This window comes from Rhinolophus sinicus, chromosome 16 (genome assembly GCF_057876585.1).
Source record: "Rhinolophus sinicus isolate RSI-liver-muscle chromosome 16, RSI-T2T, whole genome shotgun sequence".
Lineage (NCBI taxonomy): Eukaryota > Metazoa > Chordata > Mammalia > Chiroptera > Rhinolophidae > Rhinolophus > Rhinolophus sinicus.
In genome coordinates, this window is record NC_142516.1 from 169,539,289 (window position 1) to 169,567,248 (window position 27,960).

The 27,960-nt window shown below is 33.9% G+C and overlaps 1 protein-coding gene across 1 annotated transcript in view; it reads left to right on the forward strand.

The window, feature by feature from the left end:
• The window catches only part of DACH1 (dachshund family transcription factor 1), a 397,854-nt gene that overhangs the window by 209,713 nt on the left and 160,181 nt on the right, over positions 1–27,960 (forward strand). The window contains exon 3 of the mRNA XM_019738175.3: positions 6,028–6,189. Coding sequence (XP_019593734.2) covers positions 6,028–6,189 — 162 coding nt within the window. The remainder of the gene's footprint in view (positions 1–6,027; positions 6,190–27,960) is intronic.

The following is a 27,960-nucleotide window of genomic DNA, read 5'->3' on the forward strand; positions in this document are numbered from 1 at the left end:
GTGACATAGACTAATGAAAAGTCTATCATATGGAAGCTTTGAATGCTGACTATCTCTTGCATATAACTCATTTTATTTAACCACTAGGTTTTGGGAAATGCATTTAAATGGAATGTGAGGTAAAAGTAGACCACATATCAAACATTTGGAAGTCATCTTGATGTCTTTGAAACCAAAGATCAAAGATTGGACCTTTCAAGTTAATGAGCAAACAAACAGATCAGAGAAAGAACTTGACAGCAATATGTCTTTTTTATTGATATTTATAATCTACAGTTGTAATCTACTCTTTATAACTAGGGGTACTGACTTATTTGAAATAAATAGAATGGGGATACTTTTCCTTTTTTAAAGAGAGTGATCAGGATTGTATAATAGTATTTGAAAGATTTAAAGGCTGTTTTGATAAAAGTTGAAAGCAGAAGAAAAATGCTATCTTTGCAAAGTAAAATAAGGCTCTTAAGTGGTAACAATGCCTGCTTCCCTCCTAAATGATAAACCCATAGATTGGTTTTAGGATATTGAATTTGAAGTAGCAAAGTCATTGTACCAATATAGCACAGAACAGAGATTTAGTGATTTTATGATAAATTTGATCAATGTAGACTACTAAATCAAATGATTTGATAGAAGCATGGTATTTAGATTTCCATTTGTCAAATGGCTGAATTCTCACCCTATGCTGTTAGGTAGCTTTTGTCATATTTGCATTCTTGCAAGTAGTTGAACAAAGGCAAAACTAAACATAAGAACACGATGGATATTATGGATTACTTTATAACATCTACTGTGATTTGCGGAGGGCTTAGTATGTGCCTATGTGTCGCATACATTATTTTACCTTTATTCTTTACAACACAGCTATGATGTCAGAATTGATAGCTCTGATTTTAGAGATGAGAATTTTGAAACCTTAGGAATATGTAACTTGCTGTAGCATCACAGATAAATTTGATGTGTGTTGTTCAAAGTCTGTATGGCTTTTTGGAGTTTTTTGTTTTGTTTTGTTTTTTCAACCACTATATATTTACTCCCTATCTGATAGAGAATTTAAATAACTAGTAATTTCCATTCAGAAGAACTTATTAACAAGAACTTTACAAAAATTCAGTGGCGTGTCACCAAGTGAAAGTAAAAGTACAAGAACTCTATAAGCCAAGATCAAAATGATTTCCTCACAATAGCCAGTTTTAAAGATATATGGAATTTTCTCTGAAGGAGCAGAGCAATGGGTTTGTATCATAATTCAGGCAATAATAGGACAGCAGTATCTCTTAATTCTGTGTAAAAATTTATTAATTCTGCTAAATTGTGAGTGATAGTGTTTGTTAAGATCAAACAGGAGAGAAAAAGAAACCAAAATATTTTTGATGATATAGCCATACGGGCTCTAACCTAAGTTTAATGTACATTCCCTTTCCCGAAGGCCAATCGGAGGGGTAGGGGTACACAGTGTGTCACTTATGAACCTTCCTCTGAGGGAAAATGTCTTTTTCCCCCCTTTTTCCACCGCTCCCCCCACTCTAGTTCAAGCCATTGTTTCTCAGTCTAGTTGTGTAGGACACAGCCCCCTGGCCCATGCTGGTATTATGAGCCCTGTGCTCCCCTAGGGCTGATGCAATCAGTTGCCGGTTGTTGGTTGGCCGCTCACAGCAGCTCATGGCAGCTGTCACCGGCTGCAGGCCTGCCATTCATGATGGCTGCCGTCTACTCACGCTGGCTGCCGGCCGCTCCTGGCAGCACTCGGTAGCCTGAGGCAGCATAGCAGCCGGTGGCAGCCCACATTGACCTCCGGCTGCTCATTGCAGCCCAGCTCCAGGGAGAGCCGTTGTTCACAATCTTAGCTGTAGAGGGAGCAGCTCACTGACCCACGTGGGAATCGAACTGGCGACCTTAGCTTTAGGAGCACGACGCTCCAACCACCTGAGCCACTGGGCTGGCCCAGAAAATGTCTTTTATAAACAAAATATTTCTCAACCCATTATTTTCATCAGTGGCAAATGCATTTTAAGGATACATTAAAGTTTTGTCGACAAAGTTGGATTTAGAATCTTTTAAGATAAAATAAATTTATACTACATTTGACTTCTCAGTTCAGTACATGTTTTTGTCTTGGTATATGAGACACTATACATGTTCTTTTTGAGTATAAAAAAGCAAGATTGGTGAGGTAAAATAGATGGGTTAATCATACCTTAGTGTAAGAGTTTATTCACTCATTATTTTTTCATATAGGTTTTCATATATATATATATATATATATATATATATATATATATATATACATATATATGTGTATATGTATATATGTGTGTGTGTGTGTGTATATATATATATATATATATATATGCTGGGGTGCCAAGAAAAGATGTATACAAGTGGACATTTTGGTCAACATTGCTCAAGCAGTAGTTTGCCGTAATCAGAAGTGTCTGGATGCTGATGGTAACCACTTTGAGCACATCTTTTGTTATCGGTATATATTGGGTATTAAAATTTTAATAGTTTTTTCCTTTCTTAAAATGTGTATATATTTTTGGCATCCTCTGTGTGTTTGTGTGTGTGTGTGTGTGTGTGTGTGTGTGTGTGTATTTTTCCCCTAATGAGGGAAAGAAATCTGGTGAAAAATATACCAACTGAAGAATCAGGAGCACTTATTCAAGCTGTGTAAGGAATGATTGCTATACATGCAAAAGGCATTTATAAGTGTAAGTGGTTTGCTGGAGTTCAATACATGCATGGCTGTTGCATCGATTGCACAGAGAAGTGCTGCATGGCCTGGCTGTCCTCTTTGCTTCTGCTGTGTAGGCTAAGATACAGAAAACTCATTTTTACAAAGTGCATCCCACTAGAGCGGTATGTCTCAAACTTTGATTCCTCAGTCCAACCTGATTTTGTATATTAATGTTTCCTTGTTGACTTTTATGCATACTTACTTTTGAAAACCACTGCAGTGATGATCTACTTTGTTAATAAGCTTTTATTGTAAGATGTGGAAACATTTTAATGTAAATTACTGTCATCAAATCTAAGAACAGTGAGTTAGCCCTAAAGCTACCCACCTTAGAGCCTCCCCTTTTAAAAAAGAGAAAAGAAATAGTTCAAGGGACTGAGTTTCTCTTAGACTGCACATTAAAATGACATGGGGATCAGTAAAATCAACCAAAAATATATAGATGCATGGGTCCCAAACAGAATCTCAGGTGGTAGAACTCAGCTATTTGCATGTTTTAAAAACTGCATGGGTGATTCTGGTGCACGAGTGATTCTGGTGCACGAAGGATGGCAAACTCCCATGCAGCAGGGTTGAGAACGAAAGCAGGTGGATCCCTCGCTCTACTCTTTAGGAGAAGTGTGCGGAACATCAGCTCTTTAAAATAAGTGAGTCTTGAGCTGATTCCTAAATTGTTAATAACTGTTTCCCTGCTAGATTTAAGAGTCATGGACCTTACCTGCTACTCCGAGATCATAATATTTAAGCCATCACATGATGGATGAATATGATGGGGCGGGGACAAGAGAGCTTTTCTAGATAGTTGGGATAATGTGTGCAAAGTCTGGTTTGAAAGAAGGAATGTAGTCCATTAGAAGAAATGAAAGAAGGCCTATGCATATGGAGCACAGAGAGAAAGGGGGACCTGGGGGAACAGATGACACTACAGATAGGCAGGTCCTGAGCACACAGGATCTTGACAGCTATCCAAAGCATCAACTTGCTCGTAAGAGCAGCCATTGAGTGTTATGATTGGAGTTTTATTTTCATGAGGTTATGTTGATTGCTGAATGAATAATAAGAGATTGGAGGTGGGGAAAGTAGAAGCTGTTAGGCTATCGCAGGATCCCAGGGACGAAAAGGTGGCAGCTTGCACTGGGCGAAGCCATTGGAAATGGAGAAAATTAGTTGAATTTGAAAGCTATTCACGAATTAAATGTGTGTGACATACACACATTATATGCTGTATCTTTTGCAATTTTATTAGGAATGTAAAACTGAAAAGAAAAAACTGTGAAAGGGAAAAATAGAAGAGCACTGTAAATAAGATCAGATAAATAATAAAATTATAAAAAAGGTATTTCTGGAAGTGAAGGGTTAATGCAGTCAGCCAAAGATAAGTAGGATTTTTTTAGCTGAGGGTGCTGTGGCCAGCCTATGAAATCCTGCAGGAGTCATAGCTAGGACTGGACTTGTCTTATTGAGGAACTAGAATGCAAGGCGTGTCTACTTTTTACTAAACATGATGTGGTGTTCTTCACATAGTTTATCTTATTTAATCCTTATATTATCCCTTTGTGAATAGAATGGTTATACAGATGAATAAACCATACTCAAGAAGATTTTATGGCTTCTCCAAGGCCACAGCGTGCATAGTTATGTTTCACGCTGCTGAATTAGATTCAGATATATACAATAATAACAACCATATCTCAAGCTGTACGTTTGTCTTTCTTGTTTGAATACTACAGAACAATATTTACCTGCAGCATAAATCAAAGATAAAGACCCTGGACCTGTCATAAATTGAAGATGGAATAACACCAGGCAGTGAAGAGAAAGGACAGATGGGATGTGTATGTTTATGACAAGGCAAAGTTGAGGAAGAGAGATTTGCTGGGAAACACAAAGAGAATTTTAAGAGAACAGGGGGAAAAAAAAGTGTTCTGAAACATCTTTGAAGGAAATGAGTAACTGGGGAGAAAATTCAATCATAGGAAGATGAGAGAATCAGTTCAAGTTGGGACTTAAAAGGCAATAAATGTTCAGTCCAGACCCAGATGAGTTCTTTGAATTTAGATCAGTGCCTTTTTAGGGGGCAGTTATCAGTTTTTCATGCAGAGATCCAATCTGAAGATCTTGTGTTGGGGTGAAAGTCGTCAAGACCCCTTTGTTCTGATCTGAAGGAAAGGTGAGGTCTTCTCCTAACCTCTAAAAACAGAGCAGAAATTTCTAGGGAAAAAGACTTTCTTATAGTTCCTGAGGCTATAACTTATTTGCTGTAGTAACTAGAAGTGATGATTAGTGGGGAGGAAAAGGAGGAGAGAGTTGTTCAGTCTCTAATCCACCAGCTGGAAGTGGAAATAAATCACACAGATAAATTCAAACCAGGCTGAAGCTCTGTAGTCAGAAACTGGAGCAGCCACGGCAGAGTAGGAGTGGTGGTGGTATATCCTCTCATCGTCTGTTAAAGCTTTACAATGAGGAGACATCATTCGTATACTCCAGTGCCTGTTATTTTGCAGATAAGATGCCAGGATGAAGTGAATTCATGTGGTAAAAGTTTACACTTTAAAAAAACAAGCACCTCCCTGCTTAAAAACTCCTGCTGGCTATATATATAGCCTATTTGTAAAGCATGGCCTCAGCTTTCTGCTCTTCTATAATCGGGCCTCAAACTCTTGTTCTAATGTCATGTCCACACTTACCATCTGTTATCTGGTGGCACAAAGACAGACTGTCTGGATGAACGTCATGGCGTAGCGGGGGAAAGTGCCCACTCGGGGACTAGGATGCTGGAAAGTCAGGGATGTATGTCATGGGACCATGGTATCCTAGGCAAGGGGAATGGCACATACAAAGCACATGAAGAGGCAGGGCATGTGTGGGTACTGGTATGTTCTGCGTAGCTGGAATATGACATGAGAATGAGGAAACTTTGGGTGATGGAAGTAGGTTCACTCTTAGTGCAAAGCTCTGAGAATGAAGGTAAACACTTCAGATTCCTTCCCCCTGAGGCAGCTGTAGAGGATTGTAAGCAGGGAGTGACATGCTCAGACTGGTTTGTTTGAGATCTGGCTGCATTTCTGCTAGTATCCTTCTAGGTATGAATTAATTTAGGAGTTTAGAGAGCACACTCTTTATTATATCGATGTTGTTTTATTGGCTAGATGGGAATGACTATATGTTATCAGAATGTTGCATAAAGGAATCAAATGCTTTAATATGTTTGTATGTGTATGATATAAAGTACATAGACTATTACCTGAAAAATCAGATTTTGAATTATCTCATTTTTAATTTATTCTTTTAAGGTCTGACAGCAGCAGCTGCAGCAGCTGCCGCTGCTACCAATGCAGCTATCGCTGAAGCAATGAAGGTGAAAAAAATCAAATTAGAAGCTATGAGCAACTATCATGCCAGTAATAACCAACATGGAGCAGATTCTGAAAATGGGGACATGAATTCAAGTGTTGGTAAGTTTTATGTTCACTGAAAGTTATTGCAATCATTTTGCTACCAAATTACTTTCTTTTCCAGAAACAAACAAACAAACACATAAACAAAAAACTATTGCCTACCCGTTCAAGAAGTTGGTACTTTTAGCTCTGAAAACAGTGTATATTTTGAATATACCGTTTTGCCTCTCCAATAATGTGCAATCTAAGTAAATAATTAACATGATTGTTTTTTATCAGATCAACTTTATGTCTAACTTCTGTAAGCATTCAGTTAACAACTTTCATAACACAAACACGTTTTTCATAATCAGAATTCTAAAGTATTGATTATAGGTCAGGTAACAGAAGAATATTTACAAACAAAACCACACACTTTATTTTTTTTATTCTTAATGTATTTGTTATCAAATGAGAAATTTGCATTAGCAGCAAAACACATAGCTTAATCATTTCCTGTATTGCCAAGAATAAGAATTATGTTGATAATTAATTCTTTCTATATACAACCATTATACATTTCTCTTGTATTAAACATACAACTTTAATGTCTCTTGAGTTTTTTTTCTTTCTTGAGATATAGAGACAGAGATGAAAAGTTTATAGTCCCTATTTAAACTAAAGGAACAGCTTTTTCTTTGCAGAATTAATTTGGAAAATTTGTTTTCTCAAACACAACTTCAAATGTGGATTATTTTTTTTTATTGGTATCTTTAGCATCTATGTATTGGTGAGACATGACATTTTATTTTGCCACTGCACTGTATCATTTCCCTTTAAAATGTAGAAATCATGCTCAAAATATAATTTAACAAGAGAAATTTGGATACTACAAGATCTGTGCAAGATACTATATCCAATATTTTTACAGGGACACAATGATTCATGGCAATACAGTTACATTTTCTTTTCCATGCATCATTTTAATAGATTAATACTTCCCATGATCAGCAGCTCTCTACTTTCAGTCCACTGGCATTTGGTTAAGGGCGTATGTAGGAATACTGTGAATTTTAGTAATAACTATTTTTGCAACAGTTCCATGGAAACATATTCTAGACATGAATGTTACAATAGGAAGTAATTTTGAAATATATACACAGAACACAAAATACCACTGCTTCAGAGATGCCAAAGGGTAGCTTCTAATGTTAAAAGGGGAAAATACAGAACTATTCAGCGGAACTACACAAGGGAAATAGAAAAGTAGTGGCAAAAATGGGCTTGATGAGAGTCGGTGCTAAAGAAGGTAGTGCATTTCTGACAAGGAAGAAAAGATGTGGAAGAGAGCCAGAAGACATGGCTGTAAAACTGAAAGGGACTAAGGGAAACTACGGTGCCTGAATTTGTGGTGTGCCTTGTGCGAAGATGGAAGGCAGTGGATTGTTTTAGGTCATGGTTTACACACATAAATTTAGGCTTTTAAAAGTTAAACAATTTTGAAGTGAAATGAATGATTATAATTCTCCTTTTAGAACTAGTAAGTACATATTTTTTTAAAAAAATAGAAGTCTTTGACTTTGGTCCATAAAATAATCCAAAATTAGACACTTTAAAAATCAAGTAGTTGGCCACAATAAATTTTAATTATCATTTTCAAACATAATCTGGATTGTTTTAAAATTTTAGAAGAGTAAGCCTTTAATGCATGCTGTTCTTAATCGTTGGTGTTGGGACAAGGGATAAACAAATTAGGCAATTTAATAACATTTAAAGAAAAATACGTTAAACATGTTCAAATTTCTTGAGCAGCAGAGAAGTTGACTTCGGAGAAACCAAAAGACACAAAATGAGAACATGGCTCATGTTTGACATAGATTTACTATTTGATAGTATAGAGTAACATTTGCCTGTTGACCAAATTGTGGTTTCTCTTAGTTATTTGGGTAACTAGGCTATCATAATGGCCTAAAATATGAATTTTCTTTTCTGTTTTCATTTAAATAAATCACTTGTCTTCAATTAAGGTATTTAGTTGGTAGTCTATATTGTTTTTTCAGTTTGGGCACCCACCATCCAACACCAGTTTGAACCAGGAGCAGAAATTTATTTAAACTTTCCTAAAAGGTCTTAATATTTTGAGATTATGTTGACCTTGGTGCTGTTGCTTGCCTCTAAAGTGTGTAGACCATTTAGGTTAGATATCTGTAACTGATTTGGGAGAAAAAATGTTATCATTGTCAGTTTTATTCTATTCTCACATGCCACTGTTCTCTTAAGAATTTATGACTTATTAGCCTTCCTGAGCACACCCCCTTCCCTCCTTCATTACCTAGAGGTCAGGAACATAAAGTTTTGGGGTAGGGTAGGGTGGGGAGGGTATAACGTAATGGTGGGGGTGAGGTTGAGTTCTCACAGATCAAAGAAGTTGATGAATTAGCAGTTGCTTTGTATGGCCATCCTCTTCTTAGATTCTGCAAGTAGTGCCTGCCACTTGGTAAGTGTTCAGTAATTACTCGCTCTGTGAGTTTGGTAAGTTATGTAAAATTTCTGAGCCTAACCTTGCACACCTGGAAAATGGCATAAATAATAGTTATCTACATTGTGAGAATTGAAGGAGATCATATTTGGCAAGTGTTTATTGCAGTGTCAGCTTATCACCTTAGTTGGTGACCAATGCGATTAATCATTGCTTTTGCCATTGTTATTATTTCTCCAAACTTGCTCCCCTAAAAATTACCTTTTTCTTCTTTTTAAAGCCATCAACTCTTTCCTCCTCTGTTTTTGTATTCTCTCTGCTAGGTCTCATTAAGCTACAGCCTTGTGAGGAAATTTTGGGGCAGCTGTTATGTCATTTGGATTTTGTTGTATGTTTGATTTTAGCTCACTCTAGGAACATAAAAATAACCATACTACAGTCCCAGCACTCAGAGGCATACAGTTCTGGGCGGGATGGCTAAGTGTGCGGGCAGTCATAACAGGATGTGTTGGATCCTATAGGAGCATCAGTTAGCAGGAGCTGCTTAGGAAGTGGTATTGAAGCATATGAATTCCAGGAGGATTCTCAAGAATCTCAAAGGCCTATATTTCAGAATACAAACTCACTGCTTTCATGCATCTATCAATCGGCTCTTTGAAGTAGCAAAACCCTTCAGAGAGGTGCTACTTAAATGATGTATTGTTGCAACTCAGCTCTGCCCAAATCCAGTGCCATTTTTTGAAGTCAATCCAGGGTTCTTTTTCCTCTTGTATCCATCTGGCGGACGGGTTCTGTCAAATATTTCAGACTTTCCTATGTAGGAACAGTGGTTTTGTTTTGTGTTGTATTGTGTTGTGTTGTTTCCCCCTTCATTGTAAATAAACCCTTGTTATCCTAGAAAATAGATTTTGTTTTTACATGGTTTGGTTTGGTAAGGTGAAGGGATATTTTTATTGTCACTAACCCTTTTCAATTCTTAATATAAATTGTAAAAATTAGCCAGAAAAAAAGGTGTTTAAAGAAACCATTGACACTGATAAATAATTATTGTATATCCCAATTTTACATGGTAACCTTGAGCTCACGTCTTTCCAAAAGAATGATCACTTCAGGAAGGACTGAGGACTTGAGGATAGATCCGAGTGAGGCATCAGCCTGCTCAGTAAAATATATGGCCGTGTCGCCATTCTCCCTCATCCACAATCAATTGGATTCTTTTAGTTTAATATTTACTTGCTAAGATGAGATGCTAGTCTGCATGGTGATAAACAGTCTGCTCCTGGCATCTGAAGGTGACCTGTCAGTTCATATGGACAAATCTCCTGCTTACTGAAATGTACAAAATAAATCATTAAAGCAGGCAGGTGCTCATTCCCAGATTTAAATCACCATAGATTTATGATTTGAATTAATGCTTCATTTGGCCATAGAAATAGATGCTGAGACAAATGATATGCACTGGTTGGGGTTTCCATACTGTAGCCATCCTGATATTGATTACTGAGATGTCTTTGCAATCTCTTGTTTATATCAAGTACTATCTTGTGACAGGTTGGCTGATATGAGCTACATTGCAGATAAGAAGGAAAAATGTCCTGGATTCTTTTTAGTGGCAACACTATCCACAACATACAGGCCAGATAAATTGCTATTTTTTTGCTTTAAGAACTGATCTACATAACCAGCTTAAAAAAATGCTGCTTGGAAATTGGGACTGGGATAATGGAAAGGCAGAATTTAAAACCGGTGAACCCAAGGTCAATTCCATAGTATCTATAGCTGTGTTTCTGTCTGCTTTTCTTTTCTTTTCTTTCTTTTTTTTTCTTTTCTTTTTTTGGCATCATGCACATTTTTGAGGATACTAAATTAATCACAATCGATTTAATCTAAATAAAGGAAACTTAATTTTCCTTCTAGTTTTGAAATGCTATATAAATATTGACATAGTGAGCATCTCTTAATAGTTTCTGTGTTGTTTAAATACTTGCTAAACCTAATGTCTTACTCCCTTAACTAATGACAACATAGGAAACGACTCTTTAAAGATAAATACATTAAATATTATTCCCAAGTGCAAGACTTTGTGGACTGTAATTTACCAAGAGGCAGGAAAAGACTGCATTTTCACTTCTCTTAACATCTTATTTAAGGAAAACACTATGTACACAGTTTAAAGAATGCTCGGAGGATTTAAGAGGGACCTTTCCACTAGCTAATATCTGACTCACAGAACTGGTAAACAGCTATCAACAATAGTAGATTGCTTGCTTAGTAGGAAATGAGTTCATATCTATTCAAAATGTGATCTCAAAACAGATGTCCCAAGAAAATCTTATTGTTTAAACTGTAGTCGTAACCCCCAACTGCTGTTATTTCTTTAAGGAAGTGAAGTAATCTTGAGACTTCAGTCTTTTCAGTTTCTGAACACCGTGGAACATAAGCAGGAGTCCACCGGTGCAGTGATCCACAAACCTGAACACATCGCATATGCCTGCCATGTAGGATTCTTGTTCCTTTTCTCAAACTTGCAATCGCTCCAAGGAGGTAGAGGTTTTAAGTAAAAACAAGGACTTGAGCTTAGGATGAACAGCTGTGCTCTTCAGTTGTATTCCTTAGTCCTCACTTCTGTCCATCAATCAACAAAACAAAACAAATGAAAAGGAAAAAAAAAAAAAAGCCAAGCAGATAGGGAGATAAAATTATCTTTCCTGGCTGGCCATCCCCTTATCTTTATTTATTTATTTTTTTAAACCATTCCCGCAGAAATAGAATAGTTTACACTGTAGTCATTTCCTTTCTTCTAACTTGTATGTCTATTTGGAAGGAAAAAAATAATTTCATGATTTCAGGAAAAAGTCTTGGAGACCTTGAGAAAGCAAATAAAAGGAAACTGAGAACACAGGCCACCAAGCAGAGCTCTGCAGTTGCACACTGGATTCTGTGCCTTGGCAATGTTAATGAACCTCAAATCCTTCCTATAATTAGATGAGGGAATTGCTTATATTTTCAAACAGATGATGCTGCTATAATGAAACGATTGACAGGGAATTTAAGAGTGTCTACAGTAGTCATTTGGTTTCTGTTATAAAAAAAAAAAGTTTAAAAGAAGATTGGCTTTAGACATAGGTCCTGAGAGAGGTAGTAATTTACATAGCATGCTATGACAGGTGTCTTTGTATAGTAAGGAACGAAAATGGAAGACTAGAGAAATGATGGGCAGGTATAGCAATTTTTTGGGGTGGGGGTGTCCTATGCTTATTCTGCTTAGGTTCTTTAAAAGGGGCCGAGACTCAAGAGATGGATCCGGATTGAGTGCACAGCTGTAACTGCTGATGAGCTAATTGCGCCTTATCTCTCAGCCCCATTCATCTTCATTTTTTACCAATTACTGAGAATTATCTGTGTTCTCAGTTGGATATGAGAGTTAATCCTTTTTGGTTAAGCTGGCAGTACTGTGAGCAGATTCCAAATCGGAGGGTGAAAAAGCCAAAGCAAGCTTGCTCTAAAAATGTCTCCAGTTCAATTACAGTATCACTGATTCATAAGAAATTTGCCATTGTTTAACAGATTAAATATGGAAAGTTTTTTTTTTTAAACTTTCTTAATGTTTCTCTGTCTCACAATGATTTTTAAGATCCCTCTTCCTGTCTGATGAGTAACATTTAACAATATTAACAGTAAAATTTAACAATATTAACAGCCAGTGTCTTGTAAACATGGTAACATACAAGACTACCATAAAAGGCCAGAAAGATTCTGACACATGCAATGAGAAATATTTTAGAACTGATAGCTGTCAATTTAGAAATAAACAATTTTAATGGATGCTTTTGCTTTCTGTGGCTCACATATGGTGAGGAAAGTATGTCCAAACATAAACCTTTTCACAAATGTCACATTAGTGGAATTTTAATGGAAGGGCCACATAAGCATCTCTTAAAAGTGTAGGAACTGTCATGGGTTGTAATGCAATTGATTGTGAATAGCCATATGCTTCATATCATTCCCTATGCAAAAGATGTCTTCATATCCTGACATTTCAAACACAATTGCTTACCCCAACATTAAAAAACTAAAAACTGGTAAGCTACTCTTTCCAAAATTTTAATGCTTTTTTAAATGTTTAATATTTCTGGCAGTTTTTCTTCATATTTTAAATAAGTAACCTACTGTGAACATATAAAGAATAAACAGCTAATTTAAAACAAAATTATAAAAAAAAATCATTGTGTTAAGATTGGAGCATCTTATTATATGTATGACCAAGATAAGTCCTTCTAGATGCATCTACAAACTGAAATGGGAGAGCAGAGAGCAAAATATGTCAGAAATTTAGTTCTAGTCATCATGTAGCTAATAAATAAGAGCTACATAAATAAGTCTCTTAATTTCTCAGCTTTCTAACTTAGTAAATAAGGAGTTTGATACCCGATTATCCTCTTGGCTCTAAAATTCTTTGACTTTTAAACCTCAAAAGTCAAAAGAAGATGAAAGGCAAGAAGGTATTCTTTACAATAATTTGTAAGATAAAATACAAACCTGAAGCAACCTAAATGCCCCAAACAGGGCATTGTTAAGTATATTGTAATATGTAATTTTACATATTATGTAACCATTACATATGATGTATAAGGGTGGAAATATTCTGAATATAAGAAAAGAAGATGATATAGAATTTTACACCTCATCCTATATAGCCATTTCATTAGAGTTTGGAAGGAACTGAACACGAGTTAACATTCTTACTTTATTGTGGAAAATTATGAATATATATTTTTAAAAAGTTAACATTGCTTAAAATTAAAATATTTTAAAATAACACATGAGTGTGTTAATAACTGGTCATTTTATTAAGCTCTTTATCACGATTTTCTATGAAGTAGATGGCATCAGTTTGCATTTTCTCTCATAACATGTGTTTTATTTTTATTGGTTAAAAAAAGGATAGAAACACCAGTGATCATAACAGAGGACTATGGAAAAATGCATTTCTATATTAAAAAGAACACCTTTCTCATTTTAAAATATTTGAACATACATTTCTAAATCCATTTCTATATGTTGATAACATCATTAGTGTATAATTGGTAACAGGTACTAGTTTCCTATATGAATTATTAAATGCATTGTGTGGTATAGATAGGCGGAATGTAGAGAATATTTCCATGTTTTATGTAGTGTCTGTTTCCATTTTCATGAAGTTTTTTATTTATATGGATAGTTGGAGAACGTAACTGGAAAATGTTGACCCAGTGTTTTTTATTTTGTTTTAATATTGCTTATTCCAATGACAGGATAATAAAGTAAACCTGGTATTTCAAACATTTCATACTTAGAATGTAAATTAAATGACTTTATTTGGTGTATCCTTGTCTAATCACAAAACATGAAGAAATATAAGACATACCCCGTTGTTATATGGATATATGGTAGTCTGTCACATTCTAGGAGATCGAGTGCATTTGTGACAGCCTTGGAAATAGTTTTCATCAAGGAAAGCGCTAAAAATGATCTTTGTCAACCTACATCAACATGCTTTATTGTTTATATAAGCTTAAAAGTATAGTGGGAGCAAACATTTCAGTTTAAAATGATGCCAGGCCTTATTCAACCCTTTTAATACCAGATAACTTATTTTATTAATTAATATGATCCTCCATCCTTTTGTTTTATATTTTAACTTCCTATGATTGATGATATATGATTAAAATAAATCCTCAAATTTGTGTTCTATAAATTAATAGGTTTTGGTGTTATACATTTCCAAATATCTCAGGATGACCTAATGTTAGAAAATGTTATTCCTTTGAGGTGTTTCTGGTGTGTTCGTGGTCCCACATTATGGTGAGTATGAGCCCACAAGTTTAAGTCTGAGCCCAGTGCCTCTGTCACCAGACCTAGTGTTTCACATTCGTGTGACTGTGATTCTTCCCTAAGTTGTCCAACTATCCAAAATTGTACAAAGCCATTTGAATGAATGATGGATGTCAAAATGAATACAAAATATAATAAATACTAGTAAGTAAATAATGTAGTAGTTGACATGAATGTGTAAAATGCCAATTCACTGATGATGAAATAAAGTGCTATACATAATCTTGCAGACTCTCGATGTCCCCGGCCCCCCAAGAAACGAACCTGGATTATTTCGAAGATAGGAAAGAATGGAGGATTTAAATATGGTTTTCTTTAACAGCAGGTCATAATGGAAATACAGACCCTTACATTCAGTGCTGAGAGAATTACCAGTTTGATAATGATTAGGAATGTTGTTATTAAAACAGTATGTGCAGTTCATTTTCAACAGTTTTGAATTAGAGTCTGCACTAATGAAACGGATACGGTTTCCTTCACAAAGGGCAGATCTGTTAGTTAATATCGCTGCAGCAGTGCCTCCCAGACCATGCCTTTAGCTCTATTTGTATTTCACAGCATGATAAGCAAAGAGTGTTGATTTTCAAGGATCCTGCTGATGAAAGGTAATGGCATTATTACATCTTTATCTCAAAAGCAGAACTGAGTGGTAAATGATTTTTTTTTCTCTGTTGCACAAAAGATTTCTTGGTTAGAAAGCCTTTCTTTATTTCTTTACATCATTTTAGTCTTGGAAATGATATGTTATTATTTAATGTCTGCACAGCAAGCTTGAAAGCACCTAATAGCGAATGGATTCAAAGTGAAGTACCTCCTGCTCACAGATATGGATCTTCTCAGTCACACGCTGTACCAGCTGTCATCCCAGCCATACTGCTGTGATTTAATTAGTCTGTTTATGTCCTTTCTAATAATATTTCCATCTCTATGAAAGGGCAAATGCGACAGGGACTTTTTTGCTTTCTGGTTCTGCAGACTGAAGAATGTGGCCTACATCTGATATGTGGGGACACGGGGTTGAATCACCATTCCTGTCACTTCAAGCTGTTGATAAATTGTTCAGCCAAGAAGTATACTTACTTCCTTGGGGTCATTTATAGTCTGGGAGTAATAATCTGCATAGGGACAAAGAGGGGATACATTTGTGTATGTGTGTGTGTGTATCCAGTCAGATCTGCATATGCGGGTATTTTAAAGTGAAAACAATTTATAAGAAAAGGTTAACTCAGTGTTTTTATCAACGCTGTGCATGTCTTTATGGCACATATTTAAGTCTTTCATCAACTGATTTCCTACAAAATTACAGCATTTCAGGAATTCTCAGAAAAGTTTTTCAGTTTCTGAATGAAAATTCACACTGTAGTCATCTGGAAGTTTATCTGGGCCACTGCATATGTTGGTGTTTTTGGGGGAAATCTCTGTTTTATAGAAGATATTACGTTTCAGAGTGTCCAGGGAAAGAAGACTTTACCATCTTCAGAAAATATTTAGTCATTATATTTTTACTTAAACTTTTCCCCAGAAAGCACATTTAACTTAAAAAGATGGCTTATATCCAAAACAAACTATATGCACAATTATAAAAAAATACATAGATTAATAAACAAATATAAAAGTGATATGACTTTATTGAGTATAAGGTGGTGATTAATAGTTTATACTCAGGCACTCTGCCATTTGAGTGATTCAAGGCTACTTTAAAACCCAACGGCCTTGTGAACATTCTGGATTCTGCCTTAGGATTCTATGACCCTCTAATACTTCATGAGACACAGATCCACATAACAGAGATGGGAAGAAAGCAACAACAAAAGATTTCTGAAACCAATTCCAATTTGGTTTAATATTATTCATGTTTGTCTTAGGGGAAAAAAACAGTCTATTATCATTTGGAAATAATATGTTAACAGTTCTGTGTGTTTTAGTGCTCTGTGGAGACAGACTGCTTTTTTCTTCATTTTTCTGTAATTTTATCTAAGGGCAAAAAAGTGTTACAAGGTCTTCTGAACTATCTTCTTTCTGGATTATCTTGGGTTTGCTTGTATTTTTCTGTTTTTCTTCTCTCATTCTTTAATTTGGGTAATCCAACTACATGTCATAGAGTGGGACTTATAAAAACAATGGTATATTGACCATATAATTCTAATATTCATTCTATGTAAAAATAGCATGCTTAAAAATGCTAATTTTATCAAGGGGGTCAAATGATTTTAAAATAATTTCCTTTAGCAACCTAAATGTTAGTGTCCTATAGTTGCCAGTTTTAAAGTGCACATGCATGTGTTTAGTTTCTTCTTATTCTTTTATATACCTACCACTGTCCAAACCTGTGCATACATCAAGAAAAAAGGTCAGCTTCTAGAATCTTTTAAAATAATATATCAAAATGAGCATCAAGATTATAAATGTTCTTATTTCTGTCAGTAAATGATAGCAGTACTTTCAACTTTTTAGATTCCTCTTGTTGATAATATGTGATGTTAGCAATTAAATAGCTAGATATCACACACACACACACACACACTCATACTTGTATCTCTATATTGCAGTTTCCAAGAAGCTCTAATTAACTTATTACAATTCTAAAATGAATTTACTAAATATATTTATTTTTGTAATTATTGAATGTAGGAATACTTATTTGGCTGTCTTTCCACTGACGTATAATTTCACCATTTATATTTGCTATACTGTCTAAACTAGATGTTAATGGTTAAGTTATCTTGACATGAACCACTTTAATGCTTTGAAAAAACTCACCACGAAGCATTTGACAGTATTTTTTTTATTAATTGGATAAATGAATTGTGAGATGTGTGATTGCATGATGATGTACTCATTTAGTTGTTGCTTTTTGCTTTTACTAATCTCTGTCATATTGGATTTGTAAATGGAATGAAGTGACCTTTGAAACTGTGATGGAAATGAAGAGATAAACACAACTTGAAAGGACAAACCAATTAATATCTATGTGTTTGTTACACATACATAAGGAATTTTAATCCTTTGCTCTCTACAGTAAATATGTGACTCATTCGTTGAGTAAAGAAGTATAGTTTTTAATAGTTACAGATTTTAATCTTATTTTTTCCTAAAATATATAAATTTATATGGCATCATTGTATATATAACATGCAATTAGGTTGTTTTTAGTATATGGAAAAATTTGTACTACCTTAAAAGTTTTTTAATCCCCTTTTAATAAGAAAATAGCTATGTTACACACATATTCAATCATATACGTATATAAGGTATTCATCAACTGTCCTATATTTTTAATTATAATTTTGATTATAGTAAATTCTTGAATAGACCTCTCTTTTCTAAAGTCACACTCATAACTGATTGTCTGCCATTGTCCGTAGAATACTTTCTAAAAATCCTGATATAGGAATCATAAATCAAGCACATCTTATTTTAACTTGTTGACCTATAATGTTAAAAAAAATATTTTTCAAAATCAATAACTATACTTGAGCATGTTTTAAAAATAAAATCTGAGTAGGCGTTTATACTGTTTTCTTACCTAGTGCTTTCTCCCTTTGCTTTCCTATTTTTCACCTTTAATAGCAAACAAAAAAACCCCGAAAAGACAAGCCAATTCTGCTGTCGTGTAAATTTTAGAACACTTGTACATTCTATCCTCCTTAATTGCTTAATAATTATAGAATATAGCCAATTTAATATACAGGTTTTGAAATATTGCCACTGATGCACAACAAGGAAAAAAGTAATGTAAGCTTGACATTTTAAAACACCAGTATTGAAAGACTTTCAATTCTAATTGATTTTTAAAAGAGTTCCCTGGAAAAGTGAGTTCTGAAATGTTTATAACGGCTCTGGCAACATTCCAAAATGTTTACCACAAAGTGTAACTCAGCAATTTCTGAGTTCTCTCATCAACTAAGAAAGATGTATTCCATAATTGGCTTAACTCTTGTTGATATTAATCCCTCCCTTGTAGACATAATTTTTTTAAAGATACGATTTCTCAAAATGATTATTTCAAAATAAGAAGTTTTTTTTTTTTTTTTTTTTTAATCAGAGAGAAATTCTTAACACGAAAATTAGGGATGAGCAAAGGATATGAATCTTTTATTTTTTTCTAAAAATATATTTTCTCACGCCTTCATTATATTTTTAAATCTATGACCTTCAAAACTTTGGTAAAACTGACAGAAATATGATTTTTTAGCTATGTTAATTTCATAGCCCTTCTTATAGTGGATTGTAGGTGCAAAAAACCTCATCAAACAGCCAAAAAATATTAATGGATATGATATTTATTCTATTTTAACAAGCAAGCAGACCAAAATATATGTAGCATTTACCACAAATAATTACTTTAAAAGGCTACTGCTAAGTATTTCAGGAAAAAATGATTCTGTTCACTAGCTGTTTGTCAGTTCCTGTACATTTTTTATTATTGATTACGTTTGAATATATAGCTCCATGATTGAAAATATTGCTGGTAATATCTTCTCTTTACAGTGCTGCACTGACTTCCTATGATTGATAAGAGATAAATTTACACAGAAATGAATATACAAGATTATTTAGATCTGCACTGTCTCATAATATTAATTTTGCACTGTGATGTTTCTTTGAAACTAAGTCATATAGTAGTTGGCAACTTTGTAACTATTTTAATCTTCTGAGTCTATCTCAGATATGATACAGCACAATGAAGGTGATATTTCAATGTATGATCAGCCAGAATGAGTCATTTGTTTGTAAGCATTTCTGATTAAGATGAAGACTGTAACCTAATTGTATAACATCTACTTATTACCCCTGGGATATGGAGTGATTTTTGGTTTGAAATTTCCATATCATAAACTCATGCAGTGCAGGCACTATTACATTTAGTCAATAACCAGGAATTCTGATTAGTTGGATATAAATCACTAATGTTGAGAAATAAAGGTGACAAAACAATGAATAAAAAAGAAGCAACTAATAAAAACAGGTAAGGAAGTCAACCTATAGACTGTGTTCCCTAATTTGTCAAAACAATTTATTTTATTACCGAATACAAGTTGTACCTAAGAAATAGATTTTCATGAAAATATTGCCCCTCAATATCAAATTCATGTCTGTTTGTCTCCAAATTAGAACTCTAAACTGTATTAGAAATAGATGTTTAAATGTCATTATAATCTCTCTCTCTCTCTCTCTCTCTATCTATCATCTATATATGCTTTTAAAATATTCAGAATCTAATGCCCTATTCTTCCCTACTTTTAGATTTAAACAGAACAATAACAACAAAAAATCCCAGACATAATACATTTGGACATAATTTTTCATTTTCTTATAACCACAGGCAGTCTCTCAGTGTTGTAATATTTGACCCCCAAATTCTAAAATACACATATACCTAATTTTCATATTTCCATCTTACCACTGGTATGCCAGTTTTCTTTTGTGTTAAACCTCGACTCTTCCAAACTTTGTTAGTACTCTGTAATACTGCTGTTCCCTAACGAAGTCATTAGCAGGGTGTTCTGGTAAGAGGAGACGAGAGGAGGGGAGGGGAGGAGAGAGAAGGGGTGGGAAGGAGGGGGGAGAGGAGAGGTGAGAGAATGAATGAATAAGAACATGTAAGTGAAAATAGTGGCAGCACAATTTGAGGCATCACAATGTTGTGGTTCAGTGTTGTGAGCAGAAAATCTGGTGTAAGGCATGTGTCTGTTTGTTACTACTTTTCTTATGGTATTTTTTTGTACCTTAGCCTTTCTGTGCCTCAGATTCCTCATCTATATGATAGGTATAATAATTATGAACATTTCATAGGGCTCTTTGGGGTAATTTAGGTTAAATTAGTTCTCAGAACAACCTGACACACTGTAAGAATTAAATTTTATTAAACAGAAAATACTAATAAATTAATAAAAAGTACACAAACATACATACTCATAAATATCTCTTAAAAAGTTGGAAGTTTCTAGTATCCCCAATCTCTCAACATTGTTTGAAACCATATATATTTCCTTCTCTGCGTGACTTATTTATTCAGAATCTTCACTAGTTGATCCTGATTGATTACTTATCTAAAGGGTGTTTTATTGGTTATTTGCTGCAGCCTGAGCCTAGTGTCATGCTCAGGAAATATGCTTCTAGATTTAGATTATATTGCTACTTTCTTTCTTTTTTTTTTTTTTTTTTAAGTATATACACATTGGAAGAGTAAAGAAGTTGTCAATTATTTCCCTGGCACATTTTTTTAGAAATCAACAATCAGCCCGCAAACTTTTAATTGAAAAGTTTTATCTCATTTCATGTTATCAGACAAAATATGTACTCCAACTCTAAAAACAGATATTACTTTATTCAGTGCACATAAGACTTCCTTTAATTAGCCCTTAATCAGCTTGGTTTAACTGGGATTTACGGAAGAACAGTGGTCATTAACATTAGCCAGATTAAGACTGTGTTAATTACTATTGATAGATAAAATAACGTGCAAAAATGGTTTGAATTACTTCTGTACTTATGGATTGAAAACAAGATTGAAGCTTTTAAATGGAAGCTATATTTTATTTATACTTTAAAATGGAATATTGACGTCTATACATGCATAACAAGACACATGATTTCATGGTTTTACAGCTTCTTTAGATTTACCATGGTTAAGGGATAATCATAAAATATAATTGTAGACAATTTTCTGAGATTTATGTATGGAAAATTTACATTTACTTTTATGACTTATGGTATGTGGTTTTAGTTAGAAGCAGATAATTATACATTATCTTCAAAAGACTTAGTTACTTCCTTTTCAGTAACTGATAGATCCAAATTATTTCTACTGTGTTGAAGGGATTTTTTATAATTGTGGCATTTTAATATTGATGCTGCACCTTATTGTTGATGGCTACCTTTAGTATCTATTTTTCTTCTAATATTTGGGGTTACTTGTAACTGAAGTTTAGCTCGGTTTTATTTATTTATTTATTTTTTGCCTCCCTTCCATACATCAGTTCTTGGGCATTTTATTAAATGGAGGTATTTCTCAGGATACCTCAATGAGTTTCTGTGTCACCCATCATCATATCCTTTTTCTTGTAACTGCTTGTGTAGAATAGTGTATTTCTGTATACTGGGGGTACCAAAAAATGTACACAAGTGGACACTTTGGTTAATGTTGCTCAAGCAGTAGTTTGCCGTAATCAGAAGTAACTGGATGCCGATGGTAACAACTTTGAGCACCTCTTGTAATTGCAGATATGAAACGTGAGTTGTATTCATCTTTTGTTATTGGTATATATTGAGTAGTACAATTTTAATAGGTTTTCATTTTTTGAAATGTGTATACATTTTTTTGGCACCCTCTGTGTGTAGATAGATAGATAGATAGATAGATAGATAGATAGATAGATAGATAGATAGATAGATATGGATATAGGTATACATATAGATATAGATATAGATAATGTTATTCAGGCAGGAATTCATCTAGTTTTTATTTTACAGAAAATTATGCAATACAATAATTAAATTTTATTGATAGTGTTAACATCATACCATTCCTCTAAATAATTTAGATTACCCTCTTCCATTTAAAGAGCCATAACAAGAAATTTAGTATGGTCCCAGGCAAAATGAATTATAAATAAATACAATCTTATGCCCCAGCATGGACTCTGATTTTGGTCAGTCTTTCCCCAAATTCAGTAAACAGCAACATTTTTTATTTTATTGTTTTTAAACTCACATGTTTAATTTGGCGAATTTGGAAACGTCCTTGAAGTATCTCTCTTACCCTGTATTGCATCTACTCTCATATATAATGCGTCAGTATGTCTGTTTACTCTTCTTCCAAATCATACCTAGGATTCATATTTCTCTCTCCACTGCATCCACTACTGAAGTGGTAACCTGAGTTAGCACCTCCTACACGGGCCACTGTGATAACTTCTAATCCAGTCTTTTGATTTCACTCTTTGTCTTTTATAATAATATCTCCTTATAATACCTACTGTGGTGATTGTAAATTGTAAATCAGATAATGACATTTACCTTTTTAAAAGCTTTCAATGGCTTTATATTGCATTTGGAAGGAAAAAAAAACAAAAAAACAAAAAAACTCACCTTGCTTTGCATGGTCTTAAAGACTCTACATAATAAGGAATGTACTTTACATAGGTCATCTCTCAAAACTCTTCTGGGCTAGTCTTCCCCTTTCATTCTTGTTCTTATTTACACACTGGCCTTTCTTCAGTTCCTCAAACATTCTACATATGTACCTTTCTTCCCCTACGTCTTCTTAAATTTGGCCAGTGGGAATCTCTTCTCTTTGTTCTTGACTTCCCTACTTCCTACTCATTGTCCAGCCAGTGTTTAAATGTCCTTCCCTGAATGCTAAATTTGTTAGTTTTTTCTTTTTCCTTTTTTTTTTTCCATTTTTCTTTTTTTTTAAATTTAAGTTTATTGGGGTGACAATTGTTAGTAAAATTACATAGATTTCAGGTGTACAATTCTGTATTACATCATCTATAAATCCCATTGTGTGTTCACCACCCAGAGTCAGTTCTCCTTCCATCACCATATATTTGATCCCCCTTACCCTCATCAACTCTGCCCTCAACATCTTCTATTCTATACCATTCGGTTCTTTCTGTAGCACTTGGAAGCATTTATAATAACTTTATTTGCAAGTCTCTTTGCTTCATGATCCTCCTCCTCCATGAATTCACCAGTTGGCTGAGAGTAGGGCTGGCTTGGCTACACTGACTAGCATGCACTGTCAATATATGGTTGGGCAACAAATACTCCTGGAGGAAAATGGTGAGATTTTGGAATTAGAAGGAGACTTGAGCTAGAAATTGACATGCACACCTCTGAGTATAGGCAACAGGCGTGGTGTGCTGGAGCTGTTTCACAAGAGTCAATTGTCAAAATTTTGAAAGCTGATTGTAAAACAAAACAAAACAAAAACCAAAAACACAAACAAATTCATTAAACTTAAATTTTATTATTTTAGAAATAAATAAAAACATTGGTAATAAATGCTCAAAATGTGAAAAAAAAGTACTCCTGAATGAATGTTTAATGAATTAATGCTCAGTTAAATAGGAATGCCTTTTTATACATATTTATGTTACTTCCAGCTCCCTTTTTACTCCTGAAATTCCTCTATATGCTTACCAATTAGAATATTTCCTTCATTTCAGAGATAAATTCAAGCTGCATTATGTTCAATGTCAGCATTCCAGGGTTTTAATAGGTAAAAGTTTTTATTCACATTTTCACATCTACTTTTTCTTTTCATTTAATCTGGGACATAAAATGTTAATATTGTTGGCATTTCCATTTTACAGATGCGTAAATTGAATTTCAGAGGAGATAATTTCTTGCTTGGCATTTTGTGACTTTTAAGGCAGTGTAACTGAAGGCAGGGTTGGTCCATTGTTTGGATTCCTACTTCAGTGTTCAGTCCAGGTTATTAAAATAGAGGGAAGGAATGGTTCATTCTTTCTAAAAAATATTAAATTAGAAATCCAGGTACTTGATTTCCAGTTTAGTTTTATCAGTACCTATCTCAGGTGACCTTGAAGATATAAAGTAACCTTTATGTATCTTACTTTAATAAGTTTGGTTAATTGCAGGGCTCACAATTAAAAGTTCTCAATTTATATAATTCTATAATTACATAATATAATATAACATAAGTAAATGGTGTCATTAAGTCACTCAAATTCACTTCCATATTATGGAGAAGGGAGGTAGAAAGTTAGCAATTCAAGAGCAGAGTATATTAAAGTAGTTATATTTTTGTGGGCATAATTCATACACTATGGAATATTTGAAAATAAAATTTTAGTCATTACTCTATAAATTTATTGTTATCACTTTCCATTTTTCACTTTTGCCCATCAAATCACCCTAAAAATATAATAGAAAAAATATAATTTGTGACTCTATATTCTTGTATTATAACTACTCTTTAATCCATTCTTCTATGATTGTCCCCCAAATAATACATATACTTTATATCTGAACTGTTTTACATGATATTTTCGTTGGATTATTCTATAAACTCTTTGTGGCAGGGATCTTGTCTTTTTATATGCTCTATAAAGTACCATGCATACCTAGGGGATTTTATGAATAATAATAAAAAAGGAGGCAAAAAAGGCTTTCATCAGCAGTGTTTTATTTTGCTGTGAATTTAGGGATGAATTCATTCTATTGTCCATATTTCTGGAGAAACAGCTGTGTATATTACAAAAGTTGACTATGAAGAAAGCATGTAATATTAAATCTGAAAATTTACATTGCTGGTATAGGAAAAATAAATGAAGCAATACAATTTGCTTTTTCCTGTCTATTATAAAAATATTGCCAACTCTGGCATGTGGTTCATAAAATCAAACATTTCCTAACACAGCTGTGCATCAGGAAATGAAATACTGCAGGTATAAGAAACCACCTGTTTGCCAGAACAGGAGTTTCAAAAAAGATAAACAGCAAAATTTTATATGAGTCCCTGTTGAAGGTCCATTCTACTATTAATACTAAAACCATAACATTTGTTCCTCAAACAGGTGTTTTAAATATGAATTGAAGGCTGAATAAACCCATGGATGATTCACTAATAAACACCATTGGTTTTTCTATTCAGTACACAGGATGATATTGAATACAACTGTCAAAGATAATTTTGCAACCAATTCAGTTTTAAACACCAAAGTTATAAGAAACCACAAATTCCTGTTTAGTCAAAGTGTTCTCCTTTCCTTTAACTCCTTTATCTTAGTTGCAAAACTATCATGAACTTGACAGTGTTCTCCCTTGATGAAGAGAAAGTCTGAAATAAGCCATAAATCATACTGAGCTAACAGAGAAATTCAAATTGCTGTAAGCACAAGTGCCGAGGGACCGCTTATGCACTGCCTAAACCATAATGCAACATTCACAACGAGATCATTGTATCATAATCTCATTCTGACTGTGATTTCCTTTGTGTGTAGGGGACTCAAATGTCAGAGAGGGGGGGGGGAGAGAGAGAGAGAGAGAGAGAGAGAGAGAGAGAGAGGAGTCAGGTTAGATTTTGCTCTTATTTTACATTAAAGAAATGATCAGAAAAACACATTGATCCATATCAATCACTTCTTCAAAGTTTTGTCAGCATAGGACATTTCTCTCTTTTTTTTTTTTTTTTTTTTTTTTACTGTTTTTTAAAATTAGTTTCAGGTGTAATAGTTCAACATTTATGCTCCTCACAAAGTGATAACCTCCCTCCCCCAATGTACTACCCCTCTGACATCGTATTGCATAGGACATTTCTTGATGTATTTCATGCAGGTGGGTTAGTGCCAGAATTTCTATGGACAGTCGAGAGAGTTTTTAATATATTTTTGCTTCTTGTTTGTTTTTGTCAAATAAGTAAATTATTTCATAGCATAAACACCAATCTTAATGAAAGTGTCTATCAAAAAACAAAAACAAAAAACAGACCCCAGAATATTTCTAATCAATGTAAAATACCCGTATTTGGAAATATTATTGCAAAATTGGAATAATATCTAGACTTAATGTTTTGTGTTGTAGGAATGTATTAAATTTTCACCATGGCATATGCATGCAGAAATGCATATGTATACATATGTTTCTATGACTTACATGGATGAACTCTCTTTAAGATTCATGTTTGGCAGCTATGAGATGCATTTTAGTTTGTTCTTATATACAATAACATCCAATTACTAAAAAACAAACCCAAAAACAGTTTTGCCATATCATTAAGTACTGGATGAAGGGGTGTAAGCAGGCCTTGAATGAAATAGTGGTATATGACTGTCATCACTTTCATATTCAGGAAAGTAGAATGTTGTCTGATAAAGTAAAACACAACTTAGTCATTTTTATAAGCCTCTATAAAACATACAAATATTCGTGCTTTGTTCTCTACTTTTCCTTTAATATTGGAGCAGATAGGTATTACCTTCTAATATGACTTAGTGCATAGAAGAGTTTACGGAATCCTAACTATTATGCTGTCCAAATGCCATCTTTTCACCTTGAAAAGTCTAGGAAGACAATCATATGGTATCAACTGCAAATAAGGACACCTTTTTTTCCTCTTCTATCAGGATAGTTTGGCATCTTGTTTTTATTTTCTATTTTGGTGTTTTATATTTTGAATGTATTGTCCCAACTTTGAAAACAAAGTTAAATGTTGGTTTCCTGCCTTTGGATTTATGGGGAATGTGTCTCTTACCTCTCTCTTATATATGCTATTCTCTTAGGGTATCTGGAAGTATGTTCATCAAGATGAGAGTATTTCCTTCTTTTACTAACTTAATACCAAGAACAGTTTTTAATATAGATTTTTGCATTTATCAAGATAAAAAGTCAATTTCTAAAGACTTCAGCTTACTACCTGTTGTGTTTGCTAGAACCAGTAGTCGATATTACATAAGTCTATCAGTCTTCAATCTAGACCAAAGGAGCATAGTTCTTTATTTACAGTACTCATTTATACACAGCACTAGAAAAACATTGACATATGTCCCTATCTATGTATAATTTTGATACACACACATATGTACATATGGATGTATATAAATTACAATAAATGCAGTGATGACCGGCTATGGGGACAGAAAGGGAAAGATTATTTCTCTACTAGGGATATATATGATGGGGACTTTTCTTCTATTTCTGCCTTTTAGTTTCCATAGTTCCCATCAAAGGACTGGGCACATAATTCATATCACTTTATCATATTTATTAATGGTTTAGAATAACCTTCATTATAGTACTGAAATTACTTTTAACATCTCTGTCATAACATGTTACTTGCTTAAGGAAAAGGTTGTTACTTTTCTCCTTTCTAAGTTTAACATAAAGCAAAAGGAAACAAAAAACTCAATTCATACATGTTTTGTTCAAATTTGCATGTGGATTAGAGCTCCTCATATCTTTCTCAATGACACAATGTCTTCTTAAGGGCAGATACAATTATACCCCCAAAACTTTATACCTTTATATCCCCAAACTAGGCCTGTATATTCCATGGCACATACTTAGTGAATTCACTGTGGATGATATTAATACATCTAAAATTTGCAAAGGCTCCTGTTCTCCCATTGGCACAGATCATTAAATGATTATTATAGAAAAATAATAAAATGAATTTGGCATACTCAAGCCCATGTATTTTCCTTTTGTAGTAGCTCTATACTTTAGTCCTCACTGATTCTAGAATAATTTTGTTTTAACTGAAATTAAGTAAATGGATATACCACATTCTTCATTTGAAATATCATTCACAGTTGAACTAATGTTAGACGTTTTACAAAATGAATACTTTAATGGATTTATTTATATTTGAGGATTTGATAATAAAATTTATTATTAAGACTTTGCAGTATCCATAGGGTAATAAATGCCATCTACAAGTCTAAGCTGGTGTAAAAGTGTCATCTGGGAGGCACTATAGTCTATAAAGTCTGAAGTTCTCAGTTTGTTTTCTAGTTCTGTTGCAT